Here is a 15,604-nt window from a genome sequence, read left to right on the forward strand (position 1 = left end):
GCTTTTAAATATTAGTTGGTTAATTAAAAATGAGAAATTTTTGTGACAATATGTCTAAACCTTCCCTACCAGGTTTTGAATGCTTCGGTTACATGTGAAAACCCTTTCAGATAGTCTTGGAAGAAGACAATAGCTGCCTTTTCAAATATGTTGGTTGCATGACTTTTACTAAAAGAAAAAACTCAAGAATGTATTACACATTTTTTTTTAGCAATACTAATACTGTTGGAAAAATTTCTACTCTTGTCATTTCACAAACATTTTCTTTCAACAGTGCCAGGACTTGGACTATTTCTCCATCAAATTCATGTAACTTTATCATTGATGATCTTGAGACCAAGAACTCTGCTGCCAAGTCTCTACTTGGTCCATTCTGGATGTCTCCAATAGCATCTTTGGAACCAAGAAATGTCAGGATGTCTTGGGACTCTAATATGTCCAAGACTCAGTGTAACTTGTTACTTGATTCTAATTTTTGGTATTTAAACATTTTTTTTGAGAAATAATCTCTACCCATCTACTTACAGGTTTTTCAAATGAATATTTTCAGAAAAGTTGGTTTTTTATTATAAAATTTTCAAAACCAAGAACTTTTTCTCTAGGCTTATCTGATGACAATTTCAGAATTTGGAGGCCAGGGAGCTCACACTGAGAAACATACATGCCTACATTTTAAATGTATAGAAAAGACATAAGCCTATGTCTTAAGGAAGAAGGGTGACAATCACATGAACTGTAATTTATTGATCATTGTTCTAGACAGCTTTGCGTCGCTGTGACCAAATGACCTGACAAGAACAATTTAAAGGAGGAAATATTTATTTGGTTTCATGATTTCAGAGGTTCAGTTTATGGTCTCTCAAATTCAGAATTCTGGGCCCTCTTGAGGAGGTGAGGCAGAACATCATGGCAGAAGTGTGTGACAGAGGAAAACAGTTCAGGACTTGGCAACTAGGAAGCAGAAAAAAAATTCAGGGACAAAATATAAATACCAAAGGCACATCCCAATAATCTATTCCCTCCAGCCCCACAATACCAGCCTGTAGTTACTGGAAAGTTAATCTGTGTAAGAGGATGAATCAATTAGGTGACACCTCATAATCTGATTTCACCTCTGAAAATTCTTGCATTATCTCACACATGAGCTTTTTGGGGATACCACATATCTAAACCATAATAATCACCCATGGATATCATGACACTTCTATTTGCTTTAAGAATATTATTTATACACTTACAACATTTCTGCAGAGTAGCTATGATTATCTATATTTGACAGTCAATAAAAGAGAACATTGTTGGGCTGGGGATGTGGCTCAAGTGGTAGCGCGCTCGCCTGGCGTGCGTGCGGCCCGGGTTCGATCCTCAGTACCACATACCAACAAAGATGTTGTGTCCACCGAGAACTAAGAAAAAATAAATAAATATTAAAAATTCTCTCTCTCTCTCTCTCTCTCTCTGTCCCCCACTCTCTCTTTAAAAAAAAAAAAAAAGAGAACATTGCAGGGTTTAGTTACTTGACCAAGATCACCTAGCCTTAAAGCTGGCTCTTATTCTGTTTTTCTGATCCTTTCCACAAAACCCACTCTTGTTTTCTTATTGTCTCTAATTCCATTAACAAAACTCCACTCTGGCTGTGAAAATTTTATCTGAGTTATTTAATCCTTCCTAGTCTCTAATGTGTTTTCTGTAAAAAGAAAATAATAATCTTTATTCACCTCAATGAGCTTGAGTGAAGATGAAATAAAATTATGTATATAAGCAGTCATGCAAATTATAATTCATCATTGTCATTAATAAACATTGTATTATTATTAACTGCAATATTTTGAATAATAATTATAATTTTTCTCAAATGTTTTGAGTAGTGAAAGTAAGTTTATAAACAATTCCAATCACACTTAGTACAAATCTAGTCAAAACATAGTATAAAAGCTATTAAAAGTAGATCTATTTGCTTAAAATTATGCACTATACTTGGAAACACATATACAAGAAATAGCTTTTCATATATTACCCAGAAAAGGTAAAACTTAGAAAATATAATAATCAAGGAACAGGGGAGATTATGCAAATTTCTCAATGAACAATGGATAGAATTACTATCACTTTGATAAATGAGCATGTGTCATTTTCCTTCACATTTCAGATGGGACCTGGGTTAGCCTGGATTCTTCTATGTCTTCCTTACATCTCTTCATTGTCTAACTTCTCCACCCAGCCTCAAACAGTCATGAGAGCTGGAATTTATAATCACAATCTGCAACATCCTCATCTTTCATCCCACCCCCAGTCCCCTAGTGGCTGTGAGCAAAAGGAAGTTAGCATCGTTCCTGAGGACTGCAGATCTGATGAAGGCTCCAAGTATATGATCTAAAGCAGAACTGTTCTCACTTTAGCTCCCAGTTGTCAAATAGAAGGCATCTTTGCACACTTGGGCATGTTCCAAAGTAGACTTTATTGTCTTTTGCCCCCCTTTTCCCCTTACCTCAATTTATATAAATAATAGGTGGAGCTACATTTCAAGTACAATTTAGAGATATTATTTGCTTCTCTTCCTGTCACTTTCTCTCTTTTTAATATTTCCTTTCTCTTGATAAATTAGTTGAGATACATATAGATTTATACATATGGATACACATACACCATCTCTCTTCCTACCCAAAGTGTAATGGTACTATGTGCTTGATTTCCATCTCTATTTTGTTTCTTGAGCTTAGATAGTTTCAAAATAATTGTATTTCAACCTCACAAGGTATAGGATAGTTAAATGCTGGCCATGGGAGTACAGTGGGTAAAGAGTGTATGAAGAATAAATAGATGTGGTATGATGGGGCATTAGAGAAAGGAATTATGAGGCAAAATCTTCAATCTAGATTCCCAAACTTTATTCCTGCCACATTCACATTATTCCTCTGAAAGAGGAAGAAGCTGTAGTAAACATGAAACTGTATTCTTATATAGCTAGAAACTGAAACTATACTCTTCAATAACTCAGTGGGTTGCCCTCTCTAGTGCATTGATATTTCTATGTTTTACAAAGCTTCTGTATCCTATGGGAAACCATAGTCTCTTATATTTGGTATTTAAGGATGATTTGTTGACAGTGCCTATATGTTTCACAAAATAAACCAACTTATGCAAGTGGAAACATACTCAAATCATCAAAATATTTGTAAAGTACTACAAAGAGAGAAATAATTTAAATATAAATTTGTGGGTCCAGAGGACTTGACCACACATCTTGGCTACATACATCTTAACAACTTATTAGAAAGAAATATAGGAAGTTCAAGAGATGCACAAGTTATATCAAATCCTATGAAGATAGTGAAATGCCTGCATGTGTATAACAAGAAAATATGCAGGAAAAAATGTGTAACATAATCAATAGCATGAATGTGACCCGAAGAAACTCATTGTTTGTGACTATTAGAAACAAAATCTAATTTTCAAAACATCTCAAACCAAAATTAGTTTTATCTTTGAAAAAAACCATGTATTTAACAATTCAAAAGAAGTAAAAGGAGTTTCATGTATTGTTTTGATATTTTAACTTCTTTGAAACTACACCAGAAATCAAATGAAGTTTGAAATATTTTATTTGAAATATTTTTAAGCCAATCAGAATATTTGAAAGTGCTTACAAAAATTAAATATTTGTAAAGATGTGGTCCATTTTCTTAAATATCAATTGTTGCTGCCTTGTCCAGAGCCAGGAAATGCCCCACCTGGGTGGAGAGGAATACCTCATTTGCTCAGAGAGGAACACCACACAGTTCACTATCAATCAAGGGTGACAGCACCCAATCCTTCTTCATCTTGCGACACTGCAGCCACTGCCTTTCCTGTGTGGTAGACTCCACAATGGGACAACAGACAGGGCCTAGAAGCAGCTTCCCCTTGCAGCACCACATTCCACAGTGTGCCATCACTAAGCAGGCTGCCCAAAGTCATCGCACAGCCCATCCTTCCAGGCCCATTTCTGAAAAGTGGTTGCCTCCATCTTGGGACACCTCCACTACCATCTTGGGTTACCTCCACTGCCACCTCTACCACCTTTAGTTGGGACAGATTCCATCTTGGGACTGAGGCCTTGAAGCCCAACAGCAAGGTACCTACAGGCTTGATGCTACTGCTGCCACCAACTAGGGACATGGCCACTTCCATCAAGGAACAACAACCAGGACCTGGAAGACTGTCACCAAGGTAAATGTGGGCCTGGTTGCACCATAGGTATCTCTAGTAGGTGTGCTAACAATCACCATCCTGTTGCAGAGTCAACAGGAAGCCTTGCATAGGGTTGCCCATCTCTCTTTTTTCTCTCCTGCTAACAGCCAACTTGTGTTGATTCCCCTTTCACTCATCCTATAATCTAATACCTCTGTATTCTCACATCCTACCTCATAAACATCACACCCTACCCCCGACCCCTTTCTCTCTCTGTCTACCATTAGAAACTATAAACCATTATGCAAACCTATTGGCTGTATGGTAGAAGATAACCATATACAACATTTCTGTTTATAGTCGCAAAACTATAAGTGTCTATATAGAAGCTAATTGATTTATGGCTGCATATTAATTGCAATGGGTGCTGAAAACATTGATTTCCCCCTTAAAAGTGAGGTATTCCTAACCTTCAGGGACACTACAAGATTATAGGGTAGAAACTGCAATACCTCAGATCTGCACTGCAAGAGAGGAAGACACACAGACAACAGGAAGACACAAAGGAGGAAAATGATCCAAACAAACCAAGATACTATAGCAATAGAATATACTGACAGTGGAGTAGATGAAATGACAGAAAAGGAGTTCAGAATGTATATAATAAAAATTATCTGTGAATTAAACGAATTAAGCAAATACAGACAAAAATTGATCACACCAACAAAGAGATAATAGAAGAAATACAGGTAGAAAAAGATTACTTCAAAACAGAGAGATTTTGGAAAACAAACAAACAAACAAACAAACAGAAATCCTTGAAATGAATGAAACAATACACCAAATTATAAAACTCAATAAAAAGCATTATCAATAGACTAGATTGCTTGGAAAACAGAACTTCAGGCAATGAAGACAAAATATTGAATCTGGAAAATAAAGTTGACCACACAGTGAAGATGGCAAGAAATCATAAACAAAACGTCCAAGAATTATGGGATAACATTGAAAAGAGCAAACCTAAGATTTATTGGGATAGAGGAAGGCTCAAAGATCCAAACCAAAGGAATGCACAATCTCTTTAATGAAGTTATATCAGAAAATTTCCCAAGCATGAAGAATGAATCGGAAAATCAAATACAAGAGGCTTACAGGACACCAAATGTACAAAATTACAACAGGTCTACATCAAGATACATTAGAATGAAAATGCCTAGCATACAGAATAAGGATAGAATCTTAAAGGCCACAAGAGAGAAGAGTCAGATTACATATAAGGGGAGACCAATTTGGATCTCAGCAGATTTTTCAGTCCAGACTCTCAAGATCAGGAAATCATGAAACAACATATTCCTAGCTCTGAAAGAAAATGGATGCCAACCAAGAGTCTTATATTAAGCAAAATTAAGCTTCATATTTGATGTTGAAATAAAAAAATACCATGATAAACAAAAGTTAAAAGAAATTACAGCAAGAAAATCTGCACTGCAGAACATTCTTGGCAAAATAATTCATGAGGAGGAAATGGAAAGCAACAATAAAAGTCTGCAAAAGGAGGAACTACACTAAAGAATAGGCCAGTGAAAGAGAAACCAAGTCAAGTTAAAAATCAAAAATAAACCAAAATGACCAAGAATACAAAACATATTTCAGTAATAACACTGTTGTGAATGACTTAAATTCATCAATTATAAGATGTGGACTGGCAGATTGAATTAAAGAAAAAGAACCAACAATATACTGCCTTCAAGAGACTCATCTCACAGAAAAAGACATCCACAGACTTAAGGAAAAAGGGTGGGGAAAAATGTACCACTCAAATGCTCACATCAGATAAAGTGGACTTCAACCAAAGCTAGTGAAAAGAGATAAGAAGGACATTTCATACTGCTTAAGGAGTTCATATATCAACAAGACATAACAATTATAAATATCCATGCTCCAAATAATGGAGTATCTGTGTATGTCAAACAAAGCCTTCTCTAATACAAAAATCAAATAGACCACAACACAATAAATACTGGATGACTTTAACACACCTTTCTCACCACTGGATAGGACTTCTAAACAAAAACTAAACAAAGAAACTATAAAACTCAATAATACAATCAATAATTTATACTTAACAGATACATATAGAATATTCCATCCATCAACAGGCGAATACACTTTTTCACAGCAGCACATGTATCCTTCTCCAAAATAGACCATATGTTATTCCACAAAGCAAGTCTTAGAAAACACAAAAAAATAGAGATACTATCCTGCATCTTTCAGATCATAATGGAATGTAATTAGATATCAATGATAAAATTTTAAAAAATGACATTACTCCAACACTTGGAGACTAAATAATACACTGTTGAATGATGCGTGGATAACCAAAGACATCAGGGAGGAAATAAATATGTTTGTTATTAAAGGTAAATGAGAACTCTGATACAACATATCAAAATCTCTGGGACACTAGGAAGGCAGTGCTAAGAGGAAAGTTTATTGCATTTAACCTCATTCATTAAAAGAAGGAGAAGTCAACAAATAATGACCTGGTATTACATCTCAAAGCCCTAGAAAAAAAGAACAAACCAACACCAAAATCAGTATTAGAAAGGAAATAATTAAAATCAGGGATAAAATCAATGAAATTGAAACAAAAGAAACAATTCAGAAAACCGACAATACAAAGAGCTTGTTCTTTGAAAAAAATAAATAAAATTGATAAACCCTTAGCCACCCTAATGAAAAGAAGGAGAGAGAGAAAAAAACTCAAATTACTAAAATTGATGATGAAAGGGAAATATCATGACAGACACTAGTGAAATATAGAAGACAATTAGAAAATATTTGAAATTTCACATTCCAGTAAAATAAAAAATCTTGAAGACACTGACAAATTTGTAGAGGTAGATGGTCTATCCAAAGTAAACCAGGAGGACAATTTAAACAGATCAATTTCAAGCAAGGAAGTAGAAGATGCAATCAAAAGCTTATCAACCAAGAAAATCTCAGGACCAGCGGGATTCTCAGTTGAGTTCTACAAGACCCACAAAAAAGAATTAATACTAATACTCCTCAAATGAAATAGAAAAGGAGGGAAACCTTGCAAACTCATTCTGTGAGGACAGTATCATTCTTATACCAAAACCAGACAAAAACACATCAAGGAAAGAAAATTTCAGACCAATATCCCTGGGGGATTTTTTTTCTGGGGAAAAGTTTCCCCCAGAAGATGATGAACCTCTTGGGGCACCATATGATTGAGGGGACTGTGGCATATCTTGTAAAGAAGCCCAACGAGGAGATAGAAATGTCAGTGTGGACATAGAACCGAGGTCTGAGTAAGTCATTTGCAGGCAGAAGCCTGCTTTTGCCTCTTCTACATTCATGAATGAATAAATACATACAAAGCTTAGGACAATGACCAGCACAGGGAAAGAGTCAGGTAAATGTTAACTACTACTATGATCTCTGAGGAAGAATTTGTCAAGTGAGGAGAAAACTAGGGCAGACCTTAGAAAAATACTTCTTATCTAAAACTCATTATATACAAAACCAACACCCACTGAATGAGGACACCATCAAAAAATACAATGACTCTCAAAATACTTGACTAGAGTTACTAATATACCAATTGCTTAACATAGTTGCAATAACTATGTTCTCACTTTTCATTTTAATTGATTTGTTTTTACATTGTGACAGATAAAATATTCATTCAAAGCAAAAAAAAAATCCCATTTCACTTTGGCTAATAGACAATATTTACTGAGAGCTCAGTCCATATCTTCTGCTTATTGCTATTCCTTACAGATCTCTCAATATTTTGGACAAGGTGCACTTCTAATAAACATCAGATAAATGGGCAAAAAAAATGAATACTTATTTTGCACATTGTTGATTTGAATAATGATCATCTTTGTTACAGTTTCCTAAATGTGAACCTGATTGGTCCACTTCCAGTGAGAAATGACTGTAGACAAGTACCAGTAAAGGAGAGAGAAGATGCTAAGATTGAGAAGAATAAGGTTTCAGGGATCCAGAGGAAGCCAAAGGTCTGGGGTCTGAAGGCCAAGCATAATAGTTGAAAAAGGAGGAAAAATCTGAAGCCCAGAGAAACAGCTTTAAAAGGTAGTTGAGCTGAGCATGTGGCACATGCCTGTAATCACAGTGGCCTGGGAGACTGAGGCAGGAGGATTGCAAGTTCAAAGCCAGCCCCAGCAACTTAGTGAGGTCTTTAGCAACTCAATGAGAATTTGTCTCTAAATAAAATATTAAAAGAGCTGGAGATATAGCTCAGTTATTAAGTTCCCTATGTTCAATTCTTGGTGCCAAAAAAAAAAAAAGTAGTTGAGCTGTGAGCAGACATGGAGGATATGTTAAGACTCTGATACTTTTCTGTATTAAATTTCTGTTTTAATTAATTTCTGTTTCAGACCATTATCTCCCTGAGAACAAATTCCCCATGATTAGAGTATCTGCATAAAGGGATCATAACTTTCCTACTAAATACAGTCATTCCTTGGTATCTGTGGTGGACTGATTCTAGGATCTTTCACAGGTACCCAAATCAGTGGACACTTAAGACACTTTTTAAAAATGACATAGCATTTGCATATACATTATGCATATCCTCACATATACTTTAAATAGTCTCTATTACTTATGCCTAATATAATGTAAATAGTTGTATTGTTTATGAAATGGTAAGAAAAAAAAAAAGGCTAGTATGTACATGCTCACTACAGGTGCAATTTTTTTCTTCAAATACTTTTGATCTTTATTTATTTGAATCTACAGATGCAGAATCCAAGGATGTAAAGGGTTGACTGTACCTGTCTCAAACCAGGAAAACCAATAGTTTTTAGCAAAGTGATGAAGAATGTTTTCTACATACAGAGTAATTCAGACAACAAAACAAAACAACATGACTCACAGAGTAGAAGTTGTTCTCATTGGAAATAATAATCACTATTTGGAGGCTATTCCCGTGCCCTTCCCTACTGAATAAGACGAGTGAGAGATACCAATACTTCTTGATCATAAAAATGTTACTACTTGGGTGGGCATACCTGAAAAGTGGCAATAAAGTTGCAATAAAGTTCTACACAGTGAATGAACTTTCAATATCAGCCTTATTTAGTGTTGGCTGTGTGGCAACCTGGGTATAACTGAGTTTCAGGAAGGCAGAGATTTTTTCCGCCTAGACATTGAGGATTTAGCAGTGAACTAAATCAATACAAGCAGCACACCTACTGCTAAGGCCCCATGATAAGCATGCTACTTAAACTTTTAAGTGACTGAATCAAGATGCTGAGATGAATTAAATTCTTTGTTGTTGTTGTTGTTGTACTGGGGATTGAACTCAGGGGCACTCAACCACTGAGGCACATCCCCAGCCCTATTTTGTATTTTATTTAGAGACAGGGTCTCTGAGTTGCTTAGCCCCTCCCTGTTGCTGAGGCTGGCTTTGAACTCATGATCCTCCTGCCTCAGCCTCTCAAGCTGCTGCAAGTACTGGCACGTGCCACTGTATCTAGCTTGAAATCCTTTTTTATGAATGTTACCCGGCACTGGAGCAACAATATGCATGGCCAAAGATACTCTGACTGTGTTAGGCCACCCTGTGCTGTGTTGGTAGTTTCTGAAGTCAGAGAGATCCATTCATCTCAGCTATTTTCTGGTTTGCCCATGTATGGAGATGAGAAAATTTAAAATGGCCCCAATTTATTTGAATTGGTTTATATAAAGTCACTCTTCCTAGTCTCTTTTTTCCCCCTTACTTTTCTGCTCAGTATGAATAGAAAGACTCCTGAGTACAGAACACAGATTATTTGAGAAGAACACACAGGGGTTATGGATCAACAGGCAACATTTGTCAGTGTTCTATTTTGTAGCAAGGTCCTAGACCACCAGCACTGGGAATCACCAACACAGATTTGAGTGTACCACCAGCCTCTTTCTGATTTGGAATCTTCCAGCTCACATTAAAGTTTGAAAATCAGTGTCTTAAGGTCTGTGGAAGATGTGGTTTATGTTCATATAAGTCATTTCTTAAGTCTTCAAATAAGGACTCAAACCAAATATGCTCAGAGGTCTCTAGATTATACTATTAGAAAATTAGAAACATCTCAGCAAACGTGTGGTCTAGCATCTGGATTTAAATTGCGACCCATGGAACCTCTAACACAAGTTATCACAAACACACAGTGCAGTGCATGTGGAGTACTTTAGACTCACAAGAAGCATTTATTGAATGAATGAATTTATATTTTCAAGACTTGGTTCTCATCTCAGATGGAGATTACATTTTACAATTATTTCACACCCCCTAAAGATATATGGAAACTTAATATCACATTTCTAAGGATTCTAGGTTCCTGGTTTATTTTCACATTAGCAACTTCACCAAGAAATATCTCCCCAAAGAGTACTTTGGAAGCTCAGTACCATTCCTACTAAGGAGCTCTGTTCTGATTAGTCTCATGACACTTCCTGCCACTGCAAGGTGACACTGGGTAACAAAAACAAAAATAATTATAATTAGTGCTTGGCAACATTTTAAAAATATCCTGAACATCTGTAAAAATTAGGAGGCTCTCCATGGGATGTATATTTATTTATTTATTAGAAGAAATACTGAATTGCTATCAGCAGTCAATCTAGCAAAATGCAAGAAGGTAAATACTTTATTCTTCTTTGTTTCTACAACATTTGTAACCTCTACAAAGCAGAGAACAGCTGTTACACTGGCAATCTGCAGTATATTTTGGGCAAGTAGGGCAGAAGGGTGACTAATGTGCACTGTAATGGCATTATAAGTGACTCACTGGAGTGCAATTATCAGTATAGTTGCCACATGCTTGCTTTATGATTAAATTAATCGGTTCCTTAGCTGATTTCACTCTGTGTCTTTCCTCTGGTAAACTTGAACACGTTATTCTCTTGCCTAGGGAACCTACTGATAGGCTTTATTTCAAGTAGTCCCTTAGCTAAATTTTATGTATTTTTGGCTGAAAGTTGCTATTTTCTTTGGGTCATGTTTGACCCCACAGACCAACTGGCAAACTGAATCACTATACAAAATTCAAACAACACAGAATTCTCAAGACATCATGTGTCTTAGCAACCAGGAGTCTCTCAAGAAAGCATGCTATTTTTCTTTATTGCTTTTCTTGTTTATTCTGTTTTTTTTTTTTTTTTTAATTGTCATTGGGACACTCCGGGAGGAGTTGGTAAAAATTCTTCAGGTGAGAGTGGGCACTACATAGACAACTCTTGGTAAATGTATACTTGCAAATGACCAGAGGAGAACGGTTTTAAGATCACTCCATTAACTGTAACCTACCATTAGAATCCCAATCCCAATTGTATTTCTTTATACCTGAATTTTCTTCCACTTTCAGAACAATTCTGATAATTTTACTCCCCTACTCAAAATCTTTGATGAATTTTTGTTATTCTAGATAAAGTCTTATAATTTTTAACATAGTAATCTTGGTGGACAGACTAGGTCTTACCCACTTGAACCCATCATGGTGCATCTCTTAAATATGGCAGAATCTATAATTGTTCTTAATAAAATATGGTAAAAGTTATGGCATGTTATTTATACCATTGCTATATTTTGTTGATAGAATCACGTTAGAGACTCTTCTTGGTATATTGATGACTTAAGTGGCCATAACAGGAAAGCCCTCATGGAAAGGAATTTTGATGAGTTTTCTGCTAGAATCTCAGAGTGGCTTCTGGCCAACAGTCAGCAAAAGCAATTATGTCCAATATTACACATGCAAGAAACTGAGGTCGTAACATCTTGAAAATCTAAAGTCGTGGTGATTTATTACTTAGGCATACAAACTAACACAGCACTTAAAGGTTTCTACCATTTAGCTAACTCTTTAGTTTCTTCCTACATTATGTATGTGTTGTAAATTCCTGTCACACAAGGCCATTCTTAAGTAGTCAGTCTTCTTATCTGCAAAATGCATATATTAAGTAACTCATTGGACAATTCCAGGAATAATGATACTTGGAAAAGTTTTTGTGTGTATTAAATTAGTTAGCACAGAGAACACTGATTATAATTCTTGAAACACTGAACACATTCAATAAAAACTAATTTTCACTCGTTTTCATGTTTCTTCTTTTTTTTTTAAGTATCATTTGACCCCCCATCTCTGTGTCTTTGATCATGCTGTTCTTTCTTCCTTTCTGGAATGCCCTTCATATTCATCCCCATGAGAATTCTCTGCATTTTAAAGTCTGACTCAGGGTTACAGCCTCTGTGAAACATTTCTCCATGACAATTATAATTCCACCCCATCTCTTCCCATTTAATACTTAAAACTATAATAAAAGTTGCAACTGAAGTACAAGCTTCTAAAGGAGAGAAAATATATGCATGTAAATAGTTGAGTATGTATCAAAATTATATTTACACTGTATTTAGAAGCACTTTTTGGTGGTATACATAGTGAAGCATTGATTTATTAGGAAAATGCAAACTATAAAATAGGGGATAGAATTAAGACCTAACACAGTTATTTTAAAATGTCTGCCAGGATCACCTTGAATGAGTAAAAAAAGAAAACTCTAAGAAAAAAAACAACCGAAGCTTTTTAAATTAATTAATTAATTAATTTTAATTAGGTATTTATTACAGCAGAATGAATTTTGATTTATTGTACACAGTTGCAGCACAACTTTTCATTTCTCTGGTTGTACATGATGTAGTGTTGCACCATATGTGCAGTCATGCATGTACCTAGGGTAATGATGTCCCTCTCATTCCACCATCTTTCCTGCTCCCATGTTCTCTCCCCAACCCTGCCTATCTTTTTGCCAGTGTATGTTTTTTTGGCACCTTTGTCTAGTATAAGATAACTATATTTATGCCCAGTAAAAGTTTCTCCATTTTTCCCATGATCACTCCCCTGACCCCCGTTATGGATAGGCAACCCTTATCAGCTTAATGCAATAAACCAAAAGCCTTTGGGTTTTGGGGATTAGCTTATTATTTCATGGAATAATTTGAGAAGTATTCATATTAATTCCTCTTTGTAGGACTTATAGAATTCAGCCGTGTATCTGTATGGTCTGTGCTTTCCTTGGTTGGTAGGCCTTTGATGGTGTCATGTATTTCCTTGCTTGAAATTAATCTGTTTAAATTGTGTATGTCCTCTTGACTCAGTTTGGGTTGATCAAAGAAATTTGTGGGTGTCTTAAAGGTTTTCTATTTTAATGGAGTATAAATTTTCAAAATAGTTTCTAATTGTCTTCTGTGTTTTAATAATGTCTGTTGTGATATTTCCTTTTTCATCACAAATTTTAATAATTTGAGGTTTCTCTCTCCTTTTCATTAGGGTGGCTAAGGGTTTGTCAATTTTTTTTTATTTTTTCAAAGAACAAGCTCTGTGTTTTGTCAATTTTTTGAATTGTTTCTTTTGTTTCAATTTTATTGATTTTAGTAATGATTTTAATTATTTTCTGTTTTATTCTAATTTTGATATTGGTTTATTCTTCTTTTTCTAGGGCTTTGAGATGTAATATCAGGTTGTTTCTTGTTGACTTTTCCTTCTTTTAATGATTGAGCTTAATTCAATAAACTTTCCTCTTAGCACTGCCTTCATAGTGTCCCAGAGATTTTGATAAGTTGTATCAGAGTTCTCACTATTTCATAACATTGCATATGATGAAAACAGCTGGGACTATTTACCATTTGTATTTTCAAATGAAACACAAGGACAGAAACAAGTCCAAGAGAATTTGTTCATTGGTAAGGAAAAAGGTTGAGAGCATTTTTGTTGTTACTCAATCACAATATTATTATTACATATACTTACACTGTGATGATAGCCTTCTTCATGCTTTGTATATATTGGTTTCTTTCCTGTGATTGACATGAGTTTTTCATCTACAAAACAGGCAAAGTCAAGCTTCTCTAGTACATTACATCTGGAAGAAAGACAGGTAAAAATGTAGTTTGTAGAATTAAACTTTCCTATTGTATAAAAATGGAAATGCCAGTTTCTTGAATCTAACCATGCTTTTTTCCCCCTTGCAGTTGTTATCTTTAAAATTTGATATGACATTGACATATAAAATAATCATATCATACTATCATATATTTCCCTTTTCATCTCTCAACTGAATCCTGCTGTTAGTTTTTCATGAGATCCTGCAAGGTAGCTGATGAAGTAACAGTTATACTATGAGAGATTAGCTTTGGAGAGAAAACAAATGCCACTACTATTTTTTTTTTTAATTTGCTAAGTTTTTTTGAGTCACATTTTATCTTCTTTAGATAATTTCTTCTTTGGGACAATCTGTTGCATATTGGAGGAGTGCAGTCTGTTTCATGAATTGTACACATGCGTACGCACTAATTGAGTGGCTGTCTAGCAATGACAGGTGGGAAGATGTTCTCTGCATGTTCAGTTGTTCCCAGGGGGATTTTACAGGATGTTGCTCTGATTCTGTGGCATATAATCTGGTTATTTATCTGTCCTTCTTTTGTAAATGTACACATAACTCAATGACAACTTTTTTTTGGGTAAATGTTATTCTAATTTTTGACTGCTGTAGTTATAACTTGTCTGGTTTAATTTGTATCAGAGTATATGAATAAACTTGAAATATAACACAAAATCATACACAAAAGGGGGAAAATGAGGTTCAGTCCTGATCAAGCAAAGGAATGTAAGATGGCGTCTAGTTAAATTTCAAGTTATAATATTTTCTTTATATACAGGTAACTTGAGTGTGTAGATTGAAGCCCATAAATAAGAATAACTTAGAAGCTCTCTTTGGTTGTTTCAGAAAGTATTAGTGCCTATTCAGTGGGATACAGTGTTTCATTTTTAATCTATAAAAGGTTTGCAACATATATTTAAAATTAAATACTATTAAAGTTAGAATATTTTGAGTCAAAACTACTGTAGTATCTCATCTATCTACTACAAAATAACCCATTTTAACAAGAGACAATTTATTGCAAAGAACCACGTGTTAATGTAGATGCTCTTCTGACTTTTCACTGAAGTACCTTGCATTTCTCAGTCAGATCTGCTTTTCTCTCACACCTTGTTCAACATCTGTCACTTTTGCCTATTCATTAAAATTAACTAGAAGGTTGTATTCATAATGGCAAAGTTTTGTATATATCCTATCACCCAATATTACAAAGCAATTAAGTTTTATTATCAGAAAAAAAATGCACAGGGCTAACTTTCTGTAAAATCTTAGTGTGAAAGAAATTCACTTTCCATAAGACCTCATTACAAAGGATATAATAGGGAAGGGAAACCTGGAAATACAGCTGCCTTATATCCTTTGAACGTTTTTTCAGACTGCTTTCAATATTTGGGCATCTGAAGATAAGGGATATTTATTGTGTGTGTCCCAAAAGAGTAAAAGTAGGACCAAATGAAAAAGG

At 35.0% G+C, this 15,604-nt stretch overlaps 1 protein-coding gene across 3 annotated transcripts in view; it reads right to left on the reverse strand.

The window, feature by feature from the left end:
* LOC308653726 (uncharacterized protein) overlaps window positions 1-15,604 on the reverse strand; it is a 275,451-nt gene that overhangs the window by 233,996 nt on the left and 25,851 nt on the right. For all 3 annotated transcript variants that reach the window (XM_081302400.1, XM_081302401.1, XM_081302399.1), the window contains one exon: window positions 14,013-14,124. In XM_081302400.1, the coding sequence (XP_081158526.1) occupies window positions 14,013-14,083 (71 nt within the window). In that variant the 5' untranslated portion in view covers window positions 14,084-14,124. The remainder of the gene's footprint in view (window positions 1-14,012; window positions 14,125-15,604) is intronic.

The sequence above is a fragment of the Spermophilus citellus genome, assembly GCF_964194105.1.
Source record: "Spermophilus citellus genome assembly, chromosome: 7".
NCBI lineage: Eukaryota > Metazoa > Chordata > Mammalia > Rodentia > Sciuridae > Spermophilus > Spermophilus citellus.